General features: G+C 60.3%; 1 protein-coding gene across 6 annotated transcripts in view; it reads left to right on the top strand.

Annotated features, from left to right (window-relative positions):
* Positions 1-22,500, top strand: part of EBF3 (EBF transcription factor 3) — a 95,730-nt gene that overhangs the window by 5,041 nt on the left and 68,189 nt on the right. For all 6 annotated transcript variants that reach the window (XM_056106684.1, XM_056106680.1, XM_056106679.1 and 3 more), the window contains exon 6: positions 115-183. In XM_056106684.1, coding sequence (XP_055962659.1) covers positions 115-183 — 69 coding nt within the window. The remainder of the gene's footprint in view (positions 1-114; positions 184-22,500) is intronic.

Below are 22,500 nucleotides of genomic sequence, written 5' to 3'. Positions count from 1 at the left end.
TTATTTTTCTGACTCCAACTGCTTTACTGTCAGACTTCAAAAAAAAAAAAAGCAAAGTAGATCACAGTCCGGGCAAGTGCTGCAGTTAAGTCCCTGTTGACGATTGTTCTGCAGCCGGTGCTGTGACAAGAAGAGCTGTGGCAACCGGAACGAGACGCCCTCGGACCCCGTGATCATCGACAGGTAAGGACCAGAGTGCGGCCGGCCCAACCCCTGCGCCTCTCTGGCTTGCGCTGGCGCCGTCTTCCCGAGCCTGGCGCGGCGCTCGCTGGCTCGGCGTGTGTGATGCACCATTTGTTGTCCGCGTGTGTGTCATGCACAGGTGGGTTGACTTGGAAACCTGGTGGCTGGCTCTGTGGGGATTCAGTAATTGCTCGTGAGTTGTCAAGGGAAGCGGTTTCAGCTGCCACTGCTCTCGCTCTGAGGGGCACTTTATGCCTGGAGAGTTTCTGGCTTTAAACCCAGAGATATGTCATAAAACGTCTTTTGCTAATTTGTTAACAAGTATTTCATTTTTGCGTTCTTTTTTTATCTCGGATGAGACTGGGTGGTGCCGCGGATGTGACCGTTGCCCAGTGTTAGAATGAATCTAATCTGCTCTCAATTAGTTGCGAAATGTCTCCTAATTTTTTTCCAATTGTGGCTGTCGTTGTACGTCAAGTAGCAAATATGTAACTAACAAACCAAAGTTGTGATAATTGAAACTAATTACACACGCTGGTTACATTTTCCAGCATTAATTTCCATAACTAGATTAGCTGTATGCATTCTTTACATCCGCGGCTGCTCTGTCTCGCTGTTTGGCGTCTCCTTGGGCAACCTTGCATGCTTTTGAGATACTCATCATCCGTCCTCCTCGTGCTAATGTGTGTTTGGCGTGGCTGGAGTTGAAACACAAACACCTAGCACCCTCCGCTCCCCGCCTCGCCTCGCCGGGACACTGGGTCCCGGCGGCCTGCAGGGAGGAGGCGGCTTGCTTTCTGCCCAACAATGAGGTCGGGCAGCAAAGGCCCGGGGTGTGATTGAGTGCAGCCGGGGAGGCTGGTACCCAGCTCGCCTGAGTGTCCGGCGGCACACAGGACGCGGGTTCTGTGAAGCAGAGAGTCAGATTGTTTTGAAGAGGGGTTGGATTTCAGCAGCTTTCAGTACAAAGTTATCTTTTGATCATGAACTTTGCCGTCCAGTGTCTGAAAAATTAAACCCGGAAAACTCGGCCAGTTAAGCCTAAAGAAGTACGCGCCACCAGTGGAGAGCAATGCTAATGTTTGACTAGCTGGAATAGCTGTTTGCTCAGTGGAGAATGTTGCGGGTCTGACAGAGGGGACAGCTCCCTGATTAGTAATCAAATAGGCTTGGCCAGTTGTGGTCGTCACTCAGGCGAGTGCGAACAAGTTCAACACTTTCTAGAACGCCAACTCCAAAAATCAATGCGATCGTACTCGGGCCCGGTGTTTTGGGGCTGCGGAAAGCATCTGGCCTTGCATTGTTGTCTCAGAACCGAATTCAGTTCATTTCTTGATTTATTTGGATTGGCTAAAAGTATGGGAGCAAGTCTTGGCCTCCTCTCTGAGTGGACGCTGCCGGAGCCAGCCGTGCTGGCATCCTGGCTCGTGAAATGTTTCGTCTTTGCTGCTGCCTTCAGTTTTGAAGATTTAGAAACTGGAAAACATTTCAAAAGAGACGACTTGTTTTTAAACCGTGAGGACTTAAAAAAAATGATTTTTTTAAGCCGGTCACAATAATAGCCACCCTCTTGGTTCAAGCGATGTTTTGGATGCTCTGTTTTCTGCTCAGAATCATCTGGACTCGTGTCACATTCGATGGTTTACTTATCTGTGGATGCTGAGTCAGTTTCGATACTCGGTTCTTAATTGCAAGATGGAAACAATCTCATCTGCCGGCCACATAGGAAGCGTTGCCTTCATTCTTGCCTCCCTGGACCGAATGGTCTCTGTGTTCGGATCTTTAAGATTTGTGCTAAGAGCACTGATCCCTAGAAGTGCGTGCGGGACCACTTGCCATTCCAGCAGCACGAGAGGAGGGGAAATGTGAAAACATTGTCTAATGGGTTTACCAAGTTTATTTGAAGAGAGAGGATTGCAGCTCCATTACGGCTGGCATACATGCTCTGGAAGTCTTAATTATTGATGAAAAAATCTGCTCGGCTTCTAAACTCACAGATATGACAATTTTATAGGAATTTTAATCACCTTCCGTGTTAGGTAAGGCTACTTTTACGCAGTGACAAATAGAGTGTACGTTCTGAGCATTCTTAAGAGAGCTGTCACTTAGGATGACAAAATACCGTTCGCGTTTTGTGGCTTGATGTAAGTCCTTGGGAAATGATTGCAGTGTGGTTGCGATCGCCAGTGCAAGGCGTGTTTCTAGGGGGGAAGAGATGAAAGATTTCGTGTTCGCGGGGGCAAGTTGTATCAATCAGAGACAGCGTGCCTCCGAGGGGCTGTGCCGAGTGGTGCCCGTCCTGAGTCCACACGAGTTTCAGGCCACAGTGACGGTCCCGTCGGGGGGGATGTCTTGCCGCCTAAACTGAGCTGCTCGGTTGAGTCTCGGGCCCGTCCCCTCTTAGCACTGCAGGACAACCCCCCCCGCCCCCCCCCCCCCCCCCGCAGCCTACACGTTCCCTTCACCCATGTCATCGCCGGGTTAGTTGGCTTAAAAAAGAATTCCGCACAGCGTGCTGCTCTGGCTCCTGGTGGCCTTAGGGTGCGTTTAGCAGGTTCTGACCAGATAAGGCATATTTGTCCTGAGGATATAAACCAATAATTCCAACCTGAATTGAGATCAATGGGCCACATTTGCTCTAACCGCACAGAGCCTGGTCTCAGCACACGAGGCGGCTGTCCTGGGTTAGGGGCCCCGGGAGGGGCGAGTCCTGCGCTGGCCGGGAACCGCATGCTGCAGACCTCGACACCCTAAATCAATTAATTACACAGTTCAGCTCAGTTATCCTTCGGAGGCATGAAACACTCGGAACATCAGGGGGGACCCTCAGAGCAAAAATGAGGGAGAAAGTGGGGAAGCTTGTCTCTCACGAAACCGCTCCCTTCACGGGGGCTGCCGTGACCTGTTCAGTTCTCATCAGACAAGAGCAATCGTGTTTTGGGTTTGGTTTCATCGTTTTGCCAATAGGCGTGTGCTGAAACCACAGAAGGACTCTGGGATGTCATGGCCGCAGCCCAGTTAGGGTCCCGCACCAGGAGACGAGCCCCCTGCAGGGTCAGAGGGACACTTGGAGGTGGACACACACACACACACACACACACACGCAACCCCCCCACCCCCCGCTCACATGCACCCACAGTCTCGTGTGGTACTGCTGCAAAGGATGGGAGTATCATTTTCCTCGTGGAATAATGTTTTCTGGGAAAACACAAAAGCAGATGGTCTTCATTAGGAACACCCATTGTCCACAGGGCCCAGCTCTGAGCAGATAAATCTCTCCTGTTTCACCCCTACATTCCAAGGGCTGTAAGTGATTACAGGATGTCGGTGAAGCTGCTAAACCAAACCACACTTTGGCTGGCGTCCACCTCCCGTGCCATCCTGGTGCGTTTCCTCGGGACCCCTGCGAGTGCCCAGGAAGGCGGCCCTGCCTGCCCCTTCCTTACGCAGCCCCCCGGGGACCGGGGCCAGCTGTCACCGCCGGGATGGCCGGCTGGGGCGGGGGCAGGCGCAGGGAGGGGACCGTCCCCACGGGCCGGGGCGAGCTGTGTGTTCCACGCACACGGGGAGTGTGCTGGCGGGGCGGTTCCAGATGGCACCAGCTCAGGCGTCCTGTTCCCTGGCACCTCTGTGGCAGGCGGTGCCCGTCCCCAGGAAGAGCTGGCGGAGCTGCCCGGAGTTCGGAGACTTATAATTCCGGGTCTGTCCTGCCCTGTCTGGGAGCCAGACATCTGCTTATCCCATTTTCTTTCATACTGAGTTTGGAATAGCTTTAGTTTGGGGTGTGTGTGTGTGTGTGTGTGTTGGGGGGGTGGATTTTGTCATATTTAACAGCTGTTACAAAATTTCAACCCTGTGGGCTCAGAAAATACTTTTCTGCTGACCTCAGATTTTTCTACATAATTGACACTGGGTTGTAGAAAAATATTATTTACTTAACCTTTCATTGTCTGCGTCTCTGCTGTCCCTGGTCAGAGGCGCTGACCACCACCAATCTCGCTGACTGCCCCCCCCCCCCCCTTCTGGCTCATGTCGGCAGCATTTTAAGTTCACACCTTGAAGTGAGCGCAGAGTGGGGCTGAAGACTCTCTCCCTCTCTCCCTCTCTCTCTCTCCCCCTCTCCCTCTCCCTATCTCTCTCCTTTCTCTCCCTCTTTCTCCCTCTCTCTGCCTCTTTCTCTCCCTTTCTCCCTCTCTCTCTGCCTCTCTCTGCCTCTTTCTCTCCCTCTCTCCCTCTCTCTCCCTCTCTCTCCCTCTCTCTCTCTCTCTCTCTTTCTTCAGTCAACAGTGTTTCCTTTCACTTCCTGTCACAAAGGTCAAAGCGAGCGACCTTTGCTGGCAGTCCTGCCCACTGAATTATTCATGGCATTGACTTTTTGTCAGTGCACACAGTCCTGCTCTGGGACATTTTATTCATTTACCTCATTTAAAGCGCCTTTCTGCACCTGTTCAAGTATTAATATCATGTAATTTGGGCCTAATGCCGATTTTGCTGAGCACTCATTATATTTTTTATTAGCTATATTTCCCAACGATTATGTATGATTATTACCAAGCCTTACAAACAGCACCGGGTTATTCCCTAGCCCCTTACATCTTCTTGTCAGGCTGTTTTCAGAAGCGGGGAGGATAAACATTTGACCAGTCCCAATGTTTTCATTCCGACTCCGTCTCCAAGCGGGGACGTGAACGCCTCCTCCCTCCTGGCTTTGCACGCCCGTGATTAAACCCAGCTCCGAGGGAGCTGTACAAATGCCAGCGTTTATAAGGTCAACGCTTTTGTTAAAAATGCTATGTAAATGAGGATCTGCAAAAAGGGACATTAAATAAAATTAAATTCATTGTCTTCTTTAATGTCATTTACATTTTGGCTAAGCCCCGGCCTGTCAAGGAGGATTTTAAAAATAATTTTAATTACACATCATTTAGGGATCCAAGGTTTTCTATTCAGCAGCCTTTGGATAACCTGCAAACGGAGACTGTTTATTAACTTCTTACCGACAACTTGTCATTTCATCTGCATAACGCAATGAAAACAGTGGAGTGTGGTGTTAATTTCTCCCGCTCGCGTTCCTTAAGGATGTGGCTGCAATGATCGGGGCTGGACCTGGCCCGTCCTTGGCTGGTGCTGGCGCGTGCCCGCGGCTCTCCGGGGCTGGCCGGGCGGGCAGCATGTGACGGGCAAGGCTGGCTGAAGCCTGGCACCGGCCCAGCCCGTGGCCCGGCCACGGCTGCCGACTCCCCTGTTTGGCCTCTGCCCCGTTGGGAACGGCCGGTGGAGAGTGGCGGGAAGCCCTGAGACCCGCCCGGGGAGGCTGTGGGTCAGGTGGGCGTGTGACCCGCTCTCGCCTCAGTGGGGACCCCAGGACCGGCCCACGTGCTCAGGCGATGCCCAGAGGAGCTGCTGCCACCGATGTGTCACCCTGGTGGGCTGGGCAGGAGGGCCCGGCGCCCGCCTCTCGGGCCAGGCCTGGGGAAGGCCTCCTGGTCAGGCCAGGGCCTGGCGGGGCTCCCACACAGGCCCCTGGGGTGGACTCCAGCCGCAGGCAGCCCTGGCTCCTGGCGGGTGCGGGGAGAGACCTGGCCCAGGGCTGCAGCTCCCTGGCTGGGGCCGAGGCGCAGGGGGCGGAGGGGCGGGGAGAGCAGGCCTGTCAGGAGCCGTCCTCGTTGACGCAGACCATCCCAGCCTCCGCGGCTGCCTGACCAGGTGAAAAGCTATTGCCAGTGCCCGTAATTGCGTTAGGAGGGCCGGGATGAATTGGATTACCTTACGGAAAGCCGTCCAAACTCAGGGTTCTGTTACGCATGCTTACCGGAAGCAAATAATTACTCTCTGTGCACCAGGAGATAATTGGGGCTGGCCAGAGGCCCTCTCGCGATGCTGGAGAGAGCGGGCGCGGGCCCGGCCAAGCATTTAGGGGACCCTGGCTGCAGGCAGGCGGCTCACCCCACGGCGGTGATTTTCGGGCACTTTTCAGAGACGGTGAATAATTGAACAGAATTCCAACTCGTGGAGGCCCAGGACACACCTCCGAGGAGAGGAGAATTCCGGCTCTAATGATGGAGACTGGGCCAGGCAGGAAGTGATTGACAGGGAGGAAGGCCCGGGAGCTTAACCTGCACTTGGCCGGGCTTCTGGGGCTTCGCGCTCCCTGGAAATGAAAACCATCCACCCCTCCGCGCCAGAACGCGGGCTCCGTGTTTGTTTATCTCCAGGGCAAATCTTCCCAAAATGTTTGTGGTCAAGACTCTGCATCACAAGACCTTACGCTGCTCTTGTTAATGGTTTAGAACAGAAACGTCGCTGTCACTTAGGAAAATAAGCAGAGGGCTTTTCTGGGCGAAGGGTTTCGGGGTTGCCTTGCGCCAGCTGCCGGGACTGGGGGTGGCCTCTGCTCTCTCGATTGGGGAGGCCTGAGGAGAAAGACCCTTTCTAGACTCCCACTTCTGCGGCAGCCCTTCCCTGCCCGCAGAGAGAGGCTCGCGTTGGAGAAGGGGGCTGGGGCGGGCTGGCATGCTGTGCCGGCTCCTGGTCCCTGGTTCCCTGCTCCCTTTCCAAACAAACCCGGAGCCCCCGCCGGGGTGAGCCCGGGGCTGCGGGGCTGGCGCGGGGGACACGGGCGTCCCGCACCCGCGGCGGCCCGAGGAAATGACTTAAACATGTGCGGAGGAAGAGGCCGCACTGGTGTGGCCGCAGGACGCAGAGCCCGGCCGGAGCGAGCAGCGAGCAGCGGAAGGAGCCGGCACCAGCGTGTCTCGCCTGCCGCCCGCCGTGGCCGCGCACATCTGGGCGAGGGGCCGCCCCTCCCCCGCTCCTGCAGAAAGCAGCGGGGGGCAGGGCCTGTGCCGCCCTGGGCACACTCGCCCTCCGTGGGAGGATTTGCAAAGGGCCGGGGGGCGGGGGGAGACAGCCTTGACCCTTGGCCCATGCCCCCCTCCCCGGCCCCCCATGGCAGAGGTGCAGACGCCCAGCCCTCACCCTGCTTCTAAGTTTTCATGAAACAGAAGCTCTGGCAGGGACGCCGAGCTGGGCCTTCCGTGCGGCTGGCGAGGGTCACGTCCGGGGGCGGCGCCTGGGCCGGCCACCGAGGGGGACATCTGGCGGCTCGGGCCTGGGATTCGATTAGGGGCGCGCAGAGGCTGGACGTGGGCAGTGGGCTGAGCTGGGGGTGGGTCTGCCCAGAGGCCCCGTGGGGCGGGGGCGGCAGGGCGCCCTGCATGGTGGCCACTTGGTCTCTGGGGGGGGGGGTCCCGTGGAGCGGGGTCGTGTCCCTGAGGGCCCCTGAGTTCCCTCAGCCCCTCAGCGTGGCCCGAGCGGCTGGACCCACGCCCCCAAACTTGTCACGGCCGGTGTCCATCCCGTGTCTCGGGGTCAGGCTGCATGTCCAGCTCTGCAGAGTGAGGGGCAGGGTGGACGGTGCAGGGAGGAGAGCAGGTGGCTGCGCGTAGGTGTGCGAGGCCTCGCCGCCGGCCCCCATTCTCCTCTCGAACCCCAGGTCGTGGGTCATCGGCATCTGAAAGGCCTGGAGTCCCTTTGCAGAGCGACAGGGTGCGGTGGGGGGCTCGCATCCCTTCCCCAGGGAGCAGCCTGCACTGGGGTCCCCGGGTGGGACTCGCTGGGGCTGGCAGGTGTGGGGTCCGCTCGGCTCTGGGGGCCCCGAACAGGTGATGGATGCCGGATAAAGGCCATGGGTGGCGCCCAGGGCCCTGCATGTGTCCCTGCTCCCTGTGTCCACCCTGCTGCGGGGGCTGGGGTGGAGCCCCTCGGAGAGGAGTCGGCCGAGCCCCGTGGCCTGGCCCTCGCTGACGTCCTGGCCTCCCTGAAGCGGGTGGGTTTGTGGGCGGCGTGTTCGCCCTGAGTGCTTGGCTGTTCCCTTTTGGGGGTCCCGGGCAGTGTGCAAGCCCCCCACCCCCTCCCGCACCTCCTACTGGCTTCTCCACGGTTCCTGGGGTGCGCCTGGCTTCCGGAAGCTCCCTGCTCCCCTTTTTTCTTGGTGGTTTTGTGCAGGCCACTCCTCGTGGTGCTGGGGGCCGTTGGCCGGGCTCGTTGCTGGGGCCAGTTCTCAGGGGCCGGCAGGAAGACCCCTGGAGGTGTTGGGGATAGACCTCGGGGCCCTGGACCTGCCAACCCACTCGGACTGCCCCAGGTCCCTCCATCCCCCAGAAAGCAGCTGTGTCCTCTGCAGGGAAAAGTGCCTCTGCACTGTGTGTGTGTGTGTGTGTGTGTGTCTTCCGTTTGGGCCACTCCGGATGGTGCTCCAGGCTCACGCCTGGCTCAGGGGTCATGCCGGGGGGTGTTTGGGGAACCAGACGGGGTGCAGGGGTCGGTCCCACGGAGGGCCACTGCGGGCGAACGCCCTCCCCGCTGTGCTTTCTCGCTTACCCATTACGTAAACTTTTTTTGGCCAAGAACGTGTTTAAGCAGTTTGGCTCAGATTGGCCCGTGGTGGGCATCTCTCCCCCGCCACCCCCGCCCCATAAGGCGGTTTTGGGGTGTTTTGGCCGCATGGGCTGCAGAGAGAAAGGTCCACTGTTGGGGGCGACCTTCCCTGCATGCCGGCGGGACCGGGTCTGCCTTCAACACGGTCCCGGGCTTTTTTGGTTTAATACATTAAACTACAAATTTTCCTAATTGCCAAACAAAATGTTAGGCCGGCTTTAGCCGCCGCTGACAGTAAAACCTGGCCCGAGCTGCTGAGAATTATATGTGGTATTTAATACGCGGCCGGGGCCGTGCGGGGCTTTTACGGCTGAGTATGAATTCACACCCCGGCATTTGTTTCCCATTAGGAGAGGTTTATAAATCAGATCAGTGTGTGGCATGCGGTGGGCCGGCAGCCGCCCCCCCCCCCGTTATTGGAAACCCCGCCAAGGGAACCCCCGTCCATTTCCACTTTCTCAATGAGGCGGCTCGTCCTCTGACACCGGGAAGATGGGGTCAGGAAGGAAGTGGCCGCGTTTGCCCGGCTGCGCAGCCCACTGTCCGGGGTTGTGCCCCGTCCCGCCACTGCACAGCAGCTATTAGTTATTGGCCCGCGGGGGCCCCGGGGACGGGGGCGGGGGTCTGCGAAAGTGCTTTTTGGGGGGGTGGCGATAACTATCATTTATTAAGTTTGACAAGCAGTTCTAAATAGAACAGCCCTTTCCCCCGAAGATCGTTGCTTTGAACAAATAAATGAGTCACGCAAGTTAATATACGAGCCCCCCCCCCGCTCCAGAACGGACCAGTGTGTACCTCAAAAATCGCCTCACCCCCGGCCCAGCAGGGCAGCGGCTCTCGCCACCTCTGCGGTCCCCGCGCCGGAGGGGGGCTCCTGCTCGCGCCCCCCAGAGCAGGAGAAAGCGCCCAGACTTGCCTGTCCAGAGCGAGGGGCCCGGCGGCGCCCCTGGGGGTCTGGAGGTGCCTCTGGGCCGGGGCTGCGAGGCTGGCGGTCAGGGGCACGTGGGCCGGGCCCGGGGCATTTGTCACGACCAGCCACTGCCTCGGCTCCTAAGACCCCATTATAATCATTCCCAGCAATTACGGCCGCCAGAACCCCACTCGGCCCGTACACATTTGTTCCCGTTTATTAGACGGCGAGCAGTAACTAATTTGCATTGTTTCGGAGTTGTGTGTTGTGGTAATTGATTGCGTGTGCCGGGGGTCAGCCAGAGTTGACCAGTTGGGGCAGGGCGGCGGGCCGGGCGGGGGGCGTGAGGTGAGGACCACGTGACGCGGGGCGGCTCGGGCCTTTTTAATCACGCTGTGATTTATCCTCTGTTACGTTGCTCCTTCTTCCCGGGCCCCTTCTCGGCGGGTTCACAGACCCGAGCCAGGAACGGGAGTTTTTTCCTGGAGGAAATGGCAGCGGTGGCGTCTGACGGGTGGAAACTTTCCCTAATGCCCCGCGTGAAATATTCGTCAGCGGCTCCCCGCGATCGCGCAAGCACTCCGCAGAGGGAACAATGCCTGACTGCTGCCGCCGTCATCGCGGCCTTCGTTATCAAGTGCAGGAAAAAGGCTTGTTTAGGCGAAAATCATGATCATAAATAGAGCTGTATCGAGGGTCCGGGCCGCGGTGACAGCGCCGCTATCAGACCTGCGATTCCAAGGAAATATGAGTGTTCTGATCCAGGGAAGCAGTAATTATCTTTTTGTGAAGAATGTACAATGGTGTCGGATGATGAATTGATCGCAGATTGGAAGCGTGGTTTAACTGTCATGTACAGAGATAAGAGGGAGCCGCGGGATTGCAGATTGCTTCCGCTAGTTCACAGCCAGCCAGTTTATTAGCACAAATCCCAAATGTTTAGTAAACTCATTAGGTTCCATCTAATGCTAATTTATCACCGTGGATGGAACCCTAGCAGTGCCGGCCGCGGGACCGTGGGGTCCGCATGATTTACGGGGCCTTCTGATCAATCACCTGCTCTGCCTGGCCATTTTTCTTCGGTTCCTTCGAGGGGCCTGAAGGATCCTCCGCGCGCGGGCGGCGGGCGGCCGGGGCTCCCCGTCACCTCCTCCCTGGCGGCCGGCCTCGGTGTGGGGAGCCCTGCGTGGGGCATCCTCGCCCCCCTCCTCCCGCCGCCTCCTCCCGGGCTCCCCCCGCCCCCCTCCCCGCTTTCTCCGACAATCCAGTCCGGGAGTCGAAATCAAAGAATTTCCTTGCAAAATCAGTTTACCAAGAGATGCATCATGGCGCATAAATGTCAAGTGCAGTTTATTCTAAACTTCAGACAGTGTTTTTCTTTTAAAAAATCAGGCTTTAAATGCCCGGTTCTCCTGACATTTCTGTACATATTCTGTAGTGTTTTCGAAGAGGATAATAACCTTTGCTCGATCCCAGGCAACAGCTGCAAAGATAATGAAATTCTTATGATATTTCACCAGGTAAAATGTGAATTGCAGAAGAAAAGCTATTGAATTTTTATGGATCTTAATCGCATAAAATGAGATTCATGGGGCATACGTATAACTATACTCGGCGGACCGGCGGGCGGCGGGCGTGGGGAGGATCGCGCCGTGGCGTGAGGGGCGCGCCGGCGCCCACCAAGCTCCCCAAACACCTCCTTCAGCTGCCCTGAGCGTGATAATGAAATATGACAGAAATTTCCTTGTGCTGGATCAGTGTGGGAGAGGCCCTGCTCGGCCGATATTAATTCATCTGACTTATGTTCCAGGCCTGGATTTACCTTATGATTAAAAACTTCTGCAGGCCTGCTCACCAATTGAAATCAGATCTCGTCTGCAGGCCAGCGGTATTGATCCCTAGTTAACATCAAGGCTCAGAATTGATTGGCATTGATTAACAATAAAAATGCTCTCCTCCGTGTCCAGCTGTGGAGCCCGTGGTCTGGAGGGCGGGCGGCGAGCGCCCGGCCGGGCCCGCCGTAGACCGGCCCCGCCCGGAGAGACCGTATATTTTAATGTGATCATAGCGGACGCTGGACCACGGCTGCAAATTGATTTTATTCTTGTTGTATGAGATAAATATCTTTAATAAAAATCTCATTTTATTTAGGATTTTACAGGAATAACTTGATTACTCGAACAGTGATCTTTTTCTTTTCCCACGGTGTAAGAAATGGATTAAAACATAAAGGCGATAATCACGGAGCACTAGAGATGAAAAGTTAATCAACTCAGAAATCGCGCGCGGTGGGGGGCGGGGGTCGTGGGGAAATATTTCACTCGGGGAGACAGCCTCGAGTGTGCGGTTTGACGGAGCATGTTACGTCCCGCCTGGCTCTGTGCGCCCACAGCCCGCGCCCCGCGTCACAGCGTGTGGGAACGGGGTCCCTAGAAGCTCAGCATGGAGACCCCCACTGGACCCCCCACACCTGTGAGTGGCAGACGAGGGCCTGCAGGGGGCTGCCGGCCAGCGGGGTGAGGCCTGCAGGAGGGACCCCGACTCTTACTCTATGTGTTTTTGGCCTCTCGGTTGGCGGGATTTCGGGGCGACTGTGGTTCCGTGCTCAGGGCTCGCACCCAGGGGGCCTTGGGGACACGGCGGGGCGTCACTGGCAGTGACCTTAGTCCTGGCGGAGGGAGGGGAAGGGTGTGAGGAGAAGGCAGGCCTTCCCGGGCTGAGGGGCCCCAGCCCCCCAGAAACTCACAGGAGAGGCCGAGCCCGTTCTCAGTGGTCCAAGAGCGCTGAGAAACGATCGGTTGGGGGCGGGGGACACCAGGAGTTTCTAGTCTTCTAACGGGGCCCTTAGCTCTGAGATGGCCTAAACAGATTCTCCAGCCGGCCTCCATGCGGCCTTCTTGTGTGCCGGACACCGGGAGTGTGGGGCTGATTGGCGATGAGGCGAGTCCAATCTGCTGCCTTACTGCTGGTCAGGGCTGGACGTGTCTGCCGTCCATCTCTGGTCGGGCGCTGCCCGCTGTCCTGGCGGTGGGGAGCAGAGCCTGGCTGGTCTTGTGCAGGGGTGGGGGGTCCCCGTCACCCATGGGGTGCGGAGGAGGGGGTGGAGGCCAAAGGCGCCACTCTTCTGTGGGCACTCTGGACTTGTCTGCTGGGGGGACTTGACATGGGCAGGCCCCTCTGTGACCAGTGTCCCGGGTGCCAATGCCCTCTCAGCTCCCAGCCAGCTCCTAGCTGCACGTGCCTGCATGCGTGTGTGCGTGTGTGCGTCTATGTGAGTCTGTGTGCGTCTGTGTGTATCTGTGTGTGCGCGCGCGTGTGTGCGCGTGTGTGAGCGTGTGTGTGCCTGTGTGCATGTGCGCGCGCATGTGTGTGTGTGTGTGTGTGTGTGTGTGTGTGTGTCCCCTTTGGGGCTTTTAAAAGAGCTGCTGGCTTGGGGCCGATACCGCATCAGGAGGGTGCTGGCTTTGCAGGCGGCCAGCCTAGGTTCCCTCCACTGCATCCCACTTGGCTCCCCAAGACTGGCTGCGGGGGACTCCCCAAGGCAGAGCTGGAGTGAGCCCTGAGCACCTCTGGGGGCGGCCCCAACAGAACACAAGTCTTGAGACCGAGAGAGTTCACCGGCGAGGTGGGCCTGGTGGGCTCACCCTGCTCCCCTCCCTGGCTCCCCCCCAGGGCCTGGCACTGTCAGAGTGGCCTGGGCAGGGCCTGGCTGCAGAGGCCTGAGCTGCACCCGCAAGTCCTCATGGTCACCCGCAGGCTGGGGTGGTCAGCAGTGGCCGGGAGGTCCCGGGAGGAAGCTGCCCCGGCAAACAGAATCAGAGTGGCCATTGAGTCAGCTCCATGGGCTGGAGTCTCACCAGGCGGAGAAGGGCACACGTGGGGTCAGCAGTGGCAGGGGGCCCTCGGCAGGCAGGGGCGTGGGCGCTCCCTGCCAGTCCCCCTCACTGGCTCTCCCAGGTGGATCCCCGAGTCCCGAGGGGGTTCCCAAAGCTCGGCAGGTGGGTCTCACCCTGGACCCAAGGACTTGGTGCCCCACGGCAGGTCCCTGGGAGTCTTTTGGGGGGGGGACAGTGCTCGGGGTCACCCTTCACTGTCGCCTGACCCTGTGACAGTGCTGCCACGGTGGGTTTTCCTGTCCGTGTCCTTCTCTCGCTGTCCTGAGGCCCCAGGGCACTTGCATGCCTTCTGTCGGGGACTCACGCGCTTCCCCAAAGTAGCTGTTTTATTTATTTGTTATTTATTTATTTATTTTTGCTTTTTTGGGGGGTCACACCTGGAGATGCACAGGGGTTACTCCTGGCTCTGCACTCAGGAGTTACTCCTGGTGGTGCTCAGGAGACCATATGGGATGCTGGGAATTGAACCCGGGTCGGAGGCGTGCAAGGCAAACGCCCTACCCGCTGTGCTATCTCTCCAGCCCCCAAAGTAGCTGTTTTAAATGAATTTTCATTGAGATTCTGTGTTTTACGGGACTGTTAGTAATGGTTCCTCATGCACTCGGTTTGAACACAGCCCGTATCCTGCCCCCCCAGGACCCCGGACCCCCTTAGATCCCCCCCAGCTGTGTGGGTCAGTCCAGGACCCCGGCCCCCAGCTGCGTGGGCCAGCTCCCCCCCCATCCTGGGTCTCTGGGTCTCTGTGTCTCTGTGCCGCCTGGCGGTTATCTGGGCCCCTCAGGCTGAGCCCGTCTGCACGTGTCCTCTCCCGCTGACCACTCGGCTCGGCGTGGTCTCGTCTGCGTCCAGCATGAGCCTGTCCTTGCCCAGGCTGCAGCGCCCCCCCTGGCATGGAGACTGCAGCTTCCTGGGCCACCATGTGTGGCTGGGCGTGCGGGGGGTCGTGTCTCAGCCAGCGTGTGCGTCGGGTGGATGAGTGGTTCGTGTTCAGGGACGGGCACGCATGGGGTGGCGCTGTGGGTCCTGGCCCTGGGTCTGGGGGACGGTCGCGCTGCCTCCCAGCCCGTCCCATGCGGCTCTGCTGTCCGGGCGCCTGGGCCCTGCTGTGTCTTCTCGGGGGGTGTCCGCGCACCTCAGCCCACCTGAGGACGGGCCGTCGGGTCTGTCGCTGAGCTTGGAGTGCTCGACTGCGGTGCTGCCGTGAATGTCCCCCATCGGTGGGGTCTGTGTGCCCGCAGCCACCGCACTGCCCGCAGAGCCGTGAGGAGCGTCCCGAGACCCATGTTGGAGGGTCCCCGCAGCCCCTCTGTGCCGTCTGCACGGCTCCCTCCGCTGACAGGACCTGCCGGTCCTGGGCCGCCCTCTGAGCCCACCTGCTCCTGTGCCCGTGCTCAGCCCCCAGCTCCTGGGGCCTGGCCCAGGGCTTGAGCCCTACGTGCTGACTCTCCCCACCTAAAGGACGACCATAGCCCGGTCAGTGCCCAGATGGCACCACGGCCCGGAACCCCTGTGCTGGCCCCTCGTGACCTGCTCGGGTCTAGGTGTGGTGCGGGCCGAGGCCACCAGCTTGGGAGATCTGAGCCGCCTCGGCCACTGCTGGCCACTGGGGGACACAGGAAGGGGCTTGCCCTCCCCGGAGGTAATGGGGGTTCAAGGACCCCCAGGGCTGCAGAAGAAGCAGCTCCTCCTCCTCCCCCCACCTCCTCCTCCTCCTCCGCCTCCTCCTCCCCCTCCTCCCCTGATCCTCCCCTTCTCCTCCCTGTTCCTCCCTCCTCTTCCCCTGCTTCCCTCTTCCCCTCCTCCCTCTCCCTCCTTCCCTGCTCCTCCCTCCCCTCCTCTGCTCCTCCCTCTTCCCTCCTCCCCTCCTCCCCTGCCCCTCCTCCTCCCCATCCCTCTTCTCCTTTTCCTTCTCCTTGTTCCTCCCTCCCCTCCTCCCTCCCCTTCTCATCTCTCTCCTCCCTCCATGCTCCTCCCTCCCTGATCCTCCACCCCCATGCACGCGGCTGAGGGCTGGGTGGGGGGCTTTGGCTGCCGTGAGTTCCCAGGTGTGTGTGGTGCGGCCAGTGGGTTCCAGTCTCAGACTCGCTAGGCAGGCCCGAGGGGCCATGCCAGGGGCTGGGGGCTCTGGAGGGGGCAGGGGGTGGGGATCTGGGTTAGCAGGCGCCAACCGGGCCTGTGCGGGCAGGTACGTCCCCCTCGCCCCCAAGGATGGGCTCCAAGCAGTGTCCACCCAAGGCCAGTGCAGGTCAGGGTTGTGGTGGGCACATGATACCCAAGACAGCAGGTTTGTGCCTGCATGGCCCCTCGGAAGGGGTCACTGCTGCCCCCCGGGGTGGGATCTTGGCTGATGCAGGTGGGCACACGTGTGCTTCTCATTGGTTGCACACAGCCCTAGCCCATCTGCCTGCCTGGGGCCCACGGGTGGCGTGTCACCGTCCAAACGGCCGTGGCACACCGGACGCTTCCCAGTCCTGTGCTGGGCCGTGAGTGCCGTGAGGTTCTGGAAGGAAGATCTCAGCTGTGGGCGGGAGTCCCTGGCCACCAGGGGCGGTGCCCGTGTTCCTGCAGGGGGAGGCCCAGCCTGACACAGGGGAAGAACTTGGACTTCGGGGGGTGAGGTGGACTTGGGGCCGCCCAGAGCGGGGGGCTGTGGCCGCCTCCCCAGGGAACCAGGACCCCCATACGGTCTCTGCAGACAGGACCGGGTGGACGCTGGGGTGGAGCCTAGACCCGCCCACCCGCCCCGAGCCTCCCAGACCTGCCAGCTGCAGCCTCCCTGGGGGTCAGACTTGAGACCTGCCTACCTCACCCCTGCAGGGTCGTGCCCCCCGGGGTGGGCTGAGGTCATCTGTCCACCCGCGAGGGGCTGCACCCTGAGCCCAGGGCCCCAGCAGGGCATGTGCAGAGTGGGGGTTCAGGTCCCTGGCCCGGGAGGGTTAGCGAGGAGGGAAGGGCAGAGGCTGGCCTGGGACAGTTGGAATGCCTGGACGCTCAGTACTCAGCACTGCCCACGGCTCCGGCCCACAGCAGGGCACCAGGGGTGTCTGGAAGCCCACCTGGGGTCTACCTGTCCTCCAGACGCCCACCCACTGGGAGCCCCACCTGGGGTCTGCCTGACCCTCAGAGACCCCCACCCACTGGGAGCCACACCTGGAATCTGCCTGCCCCCAGACCCCACCCACTGGGAGCCCCACCTGGAGTCTGCCTGATCCCCGGAGACCCCCACCCACTGGGCACCCCACCTGGGGTCTGCCAGCCCCCTCCCGCAGAGACCCCCCACCTACTGGGAGCCCCACCTGGGGTCTGCCTGATCCCCGGAGACCCCCAACTACTGGAGCCACACCTGGGGTCTGCCTGCCCCCAGACCCCCACCCACTGGGAGCACCCCTGGGGTCTGCCTGCCCCCTCCCTCAGAGACCCCCACCCACTGGGAGCCCCACCCGAGGCCCCACTGGTTTCTGAGGCTTTCAGGGTGCTGCCCCTGCCCGCGGGGTGCGGGTGTCTCTGGGCTCTGCTCAGGTCTGTCCAGGCTGGGCAGCCCCTCCCCCGCCTCTGGAGCTGTCCACAGGCCCCGGGGCCCCTGGGCCCACCCTGGCCCACGGCCCCTCTGCTCCTGCCTGGCTTCCGTGCCGTCCAGGCTCCGCGCCCTGCCGGGGTCTCTCGGTGCCAGCTCTGGGGGTTGACGAGGATCGCGTGTGGGTTCGAGACCCGCCACCCCCACCGCCGGCAGCTGCCGAGTCCGAGCGAATGAGATTTTAATCACCTGTCACCACTACCCGCACTTTCTCTATATTTATGATAATTTTTTTGGTCTTTTTATTGAAATCAGTGTTGACTGAATCAAGCCGTCCTGATTAGCAATCTGACTGTAGCCAGTCAAGAGTGAAATGCAGCCTGGCCTGTGGGTGCGCCGGGCGCTCCACGGGGCGAAACTGCCTGAAAACAAAAGGGCAACACAGGACAAGTTTGTCGCGGTGTGGGTGTGTGAGGAGCCAGGGGTTGTATGATGGTGGTGCGTGTGAGAGGAGTCAGGGGTTTGCGTGTCACGGTTGTGGGTGTATGAGGATTCAGGGGTTCGTGTGTTGTGACTGTATCTGAGGATGCAGGGGGTTGTATCATGGTTGTGTGTGTGAGAGGATTCAGGGGTTTGTGTGTCATGATTGTGGGTATGTGAGGAGTCAGGGGTCTGTCTGTTGTGACTGTAGGTGTGTGAGGATTCAGGGAGTTCTATCATGGTTGTGTGTGTGAGGACTCAGGGGTTGTGTGTGGCAGCTGTGTGTGTGTGTGAGGACTCAGGGGTTGTGTCATGGTTGTGTGTGTGTGTGAAGACTTGGGTTATGTGTGGTGGCTGTGTGTGTGTATGAGGATTCAGGGGGCTGTATCATGGTTGTGTGTGTGTGTGAGGACTCGGGTTGTGTCATGGTTGTGTGTGTGTGTGAGACTGTATGTGTGTGAGGATTCAGGGGGTTGTATCATGGTTGTGTGTGTGTGTGAGGACTCAGAGTTTGTGTCATGGTTGTGTGTGTGTGTGTGATGACTTGGGTTGTGTGTGGCAGCTGTCTGTGTGAGGATTCAGGGGGTTGTATCATGGTTGTGTGTGTGTGAGGACTCAGGGGTTGTGTCATGGGTGTGTGTGTGTGTGTGTGTGTGTGTGTGTGTGTGGCGGCTGTGTGCGGGTCCCGAGGTCCGTGGCGTCTGGGGCGTGTGGGGCCGCAGGCCGAATCGCTCCTGTGGGCCCCGGCTGCTGCCTGCCGAGAGGCTCGGCTGTGGGTCTGGTCCCGGCTTCCTGCTGCCGCCGAGCACGGCTGACCTGGTTTCCGCTGGTTTCTGCTCTGGAATGTGAGACTCAGGCCGCGACGCGCCGGGGACTGTCTCTGCTGGGGACGCTGCTCTCCGGGCGCCTGAAACGGGGGCACGGATGGCGGGTGCGGGGGTGCCCACGTAGCAGCCCCAGGGGAGGGGGGCAGCCTGGGGCGAGCGTCCCTGCGGGGCCCTGAGGGTTGGGGCACGCTGGGCTGTGCCGGAGGGCGCCGAGAAGCCCGATGCCTTTCGGAGCCCCAGGTGAGTGGCCCCGGCCCCCCACGTTTGTGCCTGGTGGGCACCTGCCTTATCTGCCCTTCTTCCCCTCACGCCCAGGAGGGGGGGGGCACGGGCCAGTGGCTCCAGAGCGCTGGACACAGTCCACTGGCTCCATGGACCCAATTTGGCCTCGGAGGGCAGCCCGAGAGCAGGACCATAACCCCAGGGCCCTGGAGCCCCGGAGCCCCCCGGGAACCTGCAGGAGGGGCGGCTTCTGCCTCCTCTGAGGGCTGGGATGGGGGAGCAGGCTCGGAGCAGGGGGGAGGGGAAGCCGTGCTCCCTTCAGGGGCTGACGATCTGCTTCCTCACGTCTGTGGTTGGAAGTCAGGGTCCCCCCCCAGGTACAGGTGTCCCCTCCCAGGTACCGGTGTGTTCCCCCAGGTATAGATGTCCCCCCAGGTACAGGTGTGTCTCCCAGGTTCAGCTGCCCTCTCCCAGGTACAGGTGTGTCCCCTCCCCAGGTACAGGTGTGTTTCCCCAGGCACAGGTGTCCCCCCAGGTACAGGTGTGCCATCTCTCAAGGTACAGGTCTCAGACTGGAGTGATAGTACAATGGGTAGGACATTTGCCTTGCACGCAGCTGACCCAGGTTCAATTCCCGGAATCCCATAGGGTCCCCAAGCACCACCAGGGTCATTCCTGAGTGCAGAGCCAAGAGTCAGCCCTGAGCATTGCCGGGTGTGACCGGAAAATTCCAAAAGAAAAAAAAAGGTCCCCTCTCTAGGTACAGGTGTGTCCCCTCTCCAGGAAAAGGTGTGTTCCCCAGGAACAGCTGTCTCCTCCCCAGAACAGGTGTGTCCCCCGGTATAGGTGTGTTTCTGGTCCAGGTGTTCCTCAGGTACACCTGTTCCTAGGTGTGTCCCCTAACTAGATACCGTTATCCCCTCCCCAGATCATGTGTACCCTCCCAGGTACAGGTGTTCCCCACCCCCAGTATAGACGTCCCCTACCCAGGAACTATCGTCCCCTCCCAAGGTACAGGTGTCCACTACCCAGGAACAGTTGTGTCCCCTACCCAGGTACAGGTGTCCTGCAGTACGCGTGTGTCCACCTGATATAAGTGTGTTCTCCCAATACAGGTGTGTCCCCCCTAGTACAGGTATGTCTCCCCCGGTACATGTGTATCCCCCTTAGTACAGATATGTCCCCCAGGTACAGGTGTCCTCCAGGTACAGGTTTGTTCTCCTGGTACAGGTTTGTCTACTACTACAGGTATGTTCCCCTCAGTACAGGTATGTCCCCCTGGTACAGGTGTGTCTCCCCGGTACAGGTGTCCCATCTGCAGGTACAGGTGTGTCCTCCCAGATACAGGTGTGTTCCCCTGGTACCAGTGTGTCAGCCCGGTACAGCTGTCTCCAGGTACAGGTGTGCCTCAGGTACAGATGTGTCCCCCTTAGTACAGGTGTGTTCCTCCTGTACAAGTGTATTTCCGTTGGTACAAGTGTGTTCCCCTAGGTCCAGGTGCCCCCAGGTCCAAGTGTGTCCCCCCAGGTCCAGGTGCCTCCAGGTCCAGGTGTGTCCCCCCAGGTCCAGGTGCCCCCAGGTCCAAGTGTGTCCCTCCAGGTGTGTGCCTCCAGGTCCAGGTGTGCCCCCCTGGTACAGCCGTGTCCCTCCAGGTCCAGGTGCCCCCAGGTCCGGTGTCCCCTCTCGAGGCAGGTGTGCTGACTGGTGTCTCTGGCCCCTGGTCACGGCGCGTCGGCCGGAGTCTCGGGCGTGCTCGCCGTGCCCTGCACCCCCGAGTTCAGGTCCCTGCGCTCTGTCTTCCCACTGAGACCTTCGCCTGCGGTCCCGGGGCCCCGTGAGCACCACCAGGCCCAGGACTGTGACGCCCCCGGAACTGAGCCTCGCCTCCCCCTCTGAGAGTGCAGCCCGGGCCCCTGGGCTCAGAGAGGGCCTTGCTGCCACCCGAGCTGCCTGGCGCACGTCACCGGGCCAGAAAGAACCCGGCGTTGGGTGCTGGGTGCGCTCCGAGGTGCGGCGTGACTCTGTAGCCCGTGGCCCCCACTGGCCGAGCCGCTGTCCGCCCGGTGAGGCTCCTGATTTGAATGTCTTCACTTCGGATTCAGTTCCCCTCCCCTGTCTATTAGCAGCTCATCACCAGGCCTTCGCGATGCATTATTAAGGAGGTCGGCCTCCGACAAATGTTTACCCAGTGCGAGCCTGTCCATATTAGCTGCTCTCTGCGGGCTGGCGTGCTTCTGCTCAGCAGAGCCCTTGCGGGAGCCCGGCCTCCCCTGCCTGCGGAGCGCGGGTGCAGGCGGGGACCCAGTGGGGGCCGCCCCGCCGGGCGCTGGCCCTCCAGGCTCTGCTGCTTCTTGTCATCCTCTCTGTCACCGGCCTGACCACAGAGACCCGCTAATGGGCTGAAAGTGACACAGAAATAGCTCAGGAGAGGCCGGGGTGACCCCGCCAGGCGGGGGGCTCGGCCCGGGAAGGGAGCGCGGGGAGCCAGCGCCGGGGCCGGGTGGGGTGCCCTAGGGTGGGGTGTGCACGGGACGGCCTTGATGGTGCCTGAGCCCCCGAGGACGCAGCAGGCCGCCAAGAGGCGTCTCGGGGCTGCTGGTCCCCGGTGCCCGCCGGGCCTCGGCGCTCCGGGGCTGAGCTGGGGGGCCTGGCTGAGGGTCTGCCCTCCCGAGGGTTGCCCCAGAGCGTGGGCACGAGCTGGTCGGCGCGGAATGGGCGCTGGGCCCCTCCCCTGGGGAGTGAGCGTGACCGTCCTCAGATGCTGCCGGCTCAGGAAAGGCAGAAGGTGAAGGTGAGGGAGTGCCCGCAGCCCAGTGACGGGGGCAGGGGTGTGTGTGTGTCCGCTCACAGGACCTCGTGCTTGCTGGGGGCCGGGCTCTGTCCGGGTCAGGGCCTGTCCTAGGGGAGAGTGCCGCTCAGTTCCCGCCGCCCGTGACTCAGTTCCGCTGGGGGTGCACCAGGCTGCTCGGTGGGGAGTGGTGGGACGTGGGAGTCCGCCCCGCCACCGCCTGCTCCCACCCCGCACGGGCCATACCCGCCCTCTGGTCCTTGGCTCTAAGGCACAGGGGAGGGCTCGCCCTCGGGGGTCCTGTGGAGGAGGGCCTTGCTCTGTGCCCCCTTGGGGCCTCCATGCCCGACCGCGGGGGCTGCACTTGGTGGTTTGCAGTGAGTGACTGTCCCTCCTGCCGCCTCCAAGGAGGGGCCCCCAGGGTCCCCAGCACTTGTTCCATTGTCCCCGTTCCCCGGGGAGAGTGATGTTCATCTTGCTCCTTTGCCTTGAGGGGTGCTTGCCCTGCGGTGCTGAGGGCTTCCCGCGGCCTTTGCTGGGCATCTCCCGGGGTCCCCGGACTCTCCTGGCCCCTGTGGCACCTGTCCCTCGATGCCGCCTCCACGCTGGGCTCTGCAGGGCACCTGCCCGTCCCTGCCCCAAAGCCGCTCCTGCCCTCTTCCTCCAGCCTGTGCGCTGGTCTTCTTGCCACAGGGGGCCGCATGTTAGCACTTCTCAGCACATGCCTGGACGTGTGTGGGTTTGTTTTGAATGAAGGAGTGGCTTGGATGGACGGGTAGGTGGATGCGTGGGGCTGCCCGGATAGGGGTGAATGAAGACATGGTAGGCGGATGGTTTGGTGGCAGGATGGGTGGCTGGTGGGTAGGTGGTGGATGAATGGGTGGGTGGGAGGGTGGTTAAGTGGGTGGCGGGTGATCGGGTCGACAGATGAATGATGGATTAATGGAGGAAAGGACAGATGGCAGGACGGTGGTCGAATGAGCAGAAGTGTGGGCGGGAAAGGGGGATGGACGCATAGAGGGGTGAGGGTGATCGGGCAGGTGAATGGATCAATGGGTTAGTGGAGAAAAGGATGGATGGACGGGCAGGTGGATGGACGGGCAGATGGATGGATGGAAGGATGGATGAAAGGATGGATGCATGTTTGGGTATATGGATGAGTCAGTGGATGTGTGAATGGATGGATGGGTGGGTGGCTGGGTGGTCGGTAAGCTGGATGAGAGGATGGCAGGATGGCAGGA

The sequence above is a fragment of the Sorex fumeus genome, unplaced genomic scaffold, assembly GCF_029834395.1.
Source record: "Sorex fumeus unplaced genomic scaffold, SorFum_2.1 ptg000142l, whole genome shotgun sequence".
NCBI lineage: Eukaryota > Metazoa > Chordata > Mammalia > Eulipotyphla > Soricidae > Sorex > Sorex fumeus.
The sequence above is the reverse complement of the archived record's forward strand: the minus strand, read 5'-3'. Positions and strand labels throughout refer to the sequence as shown.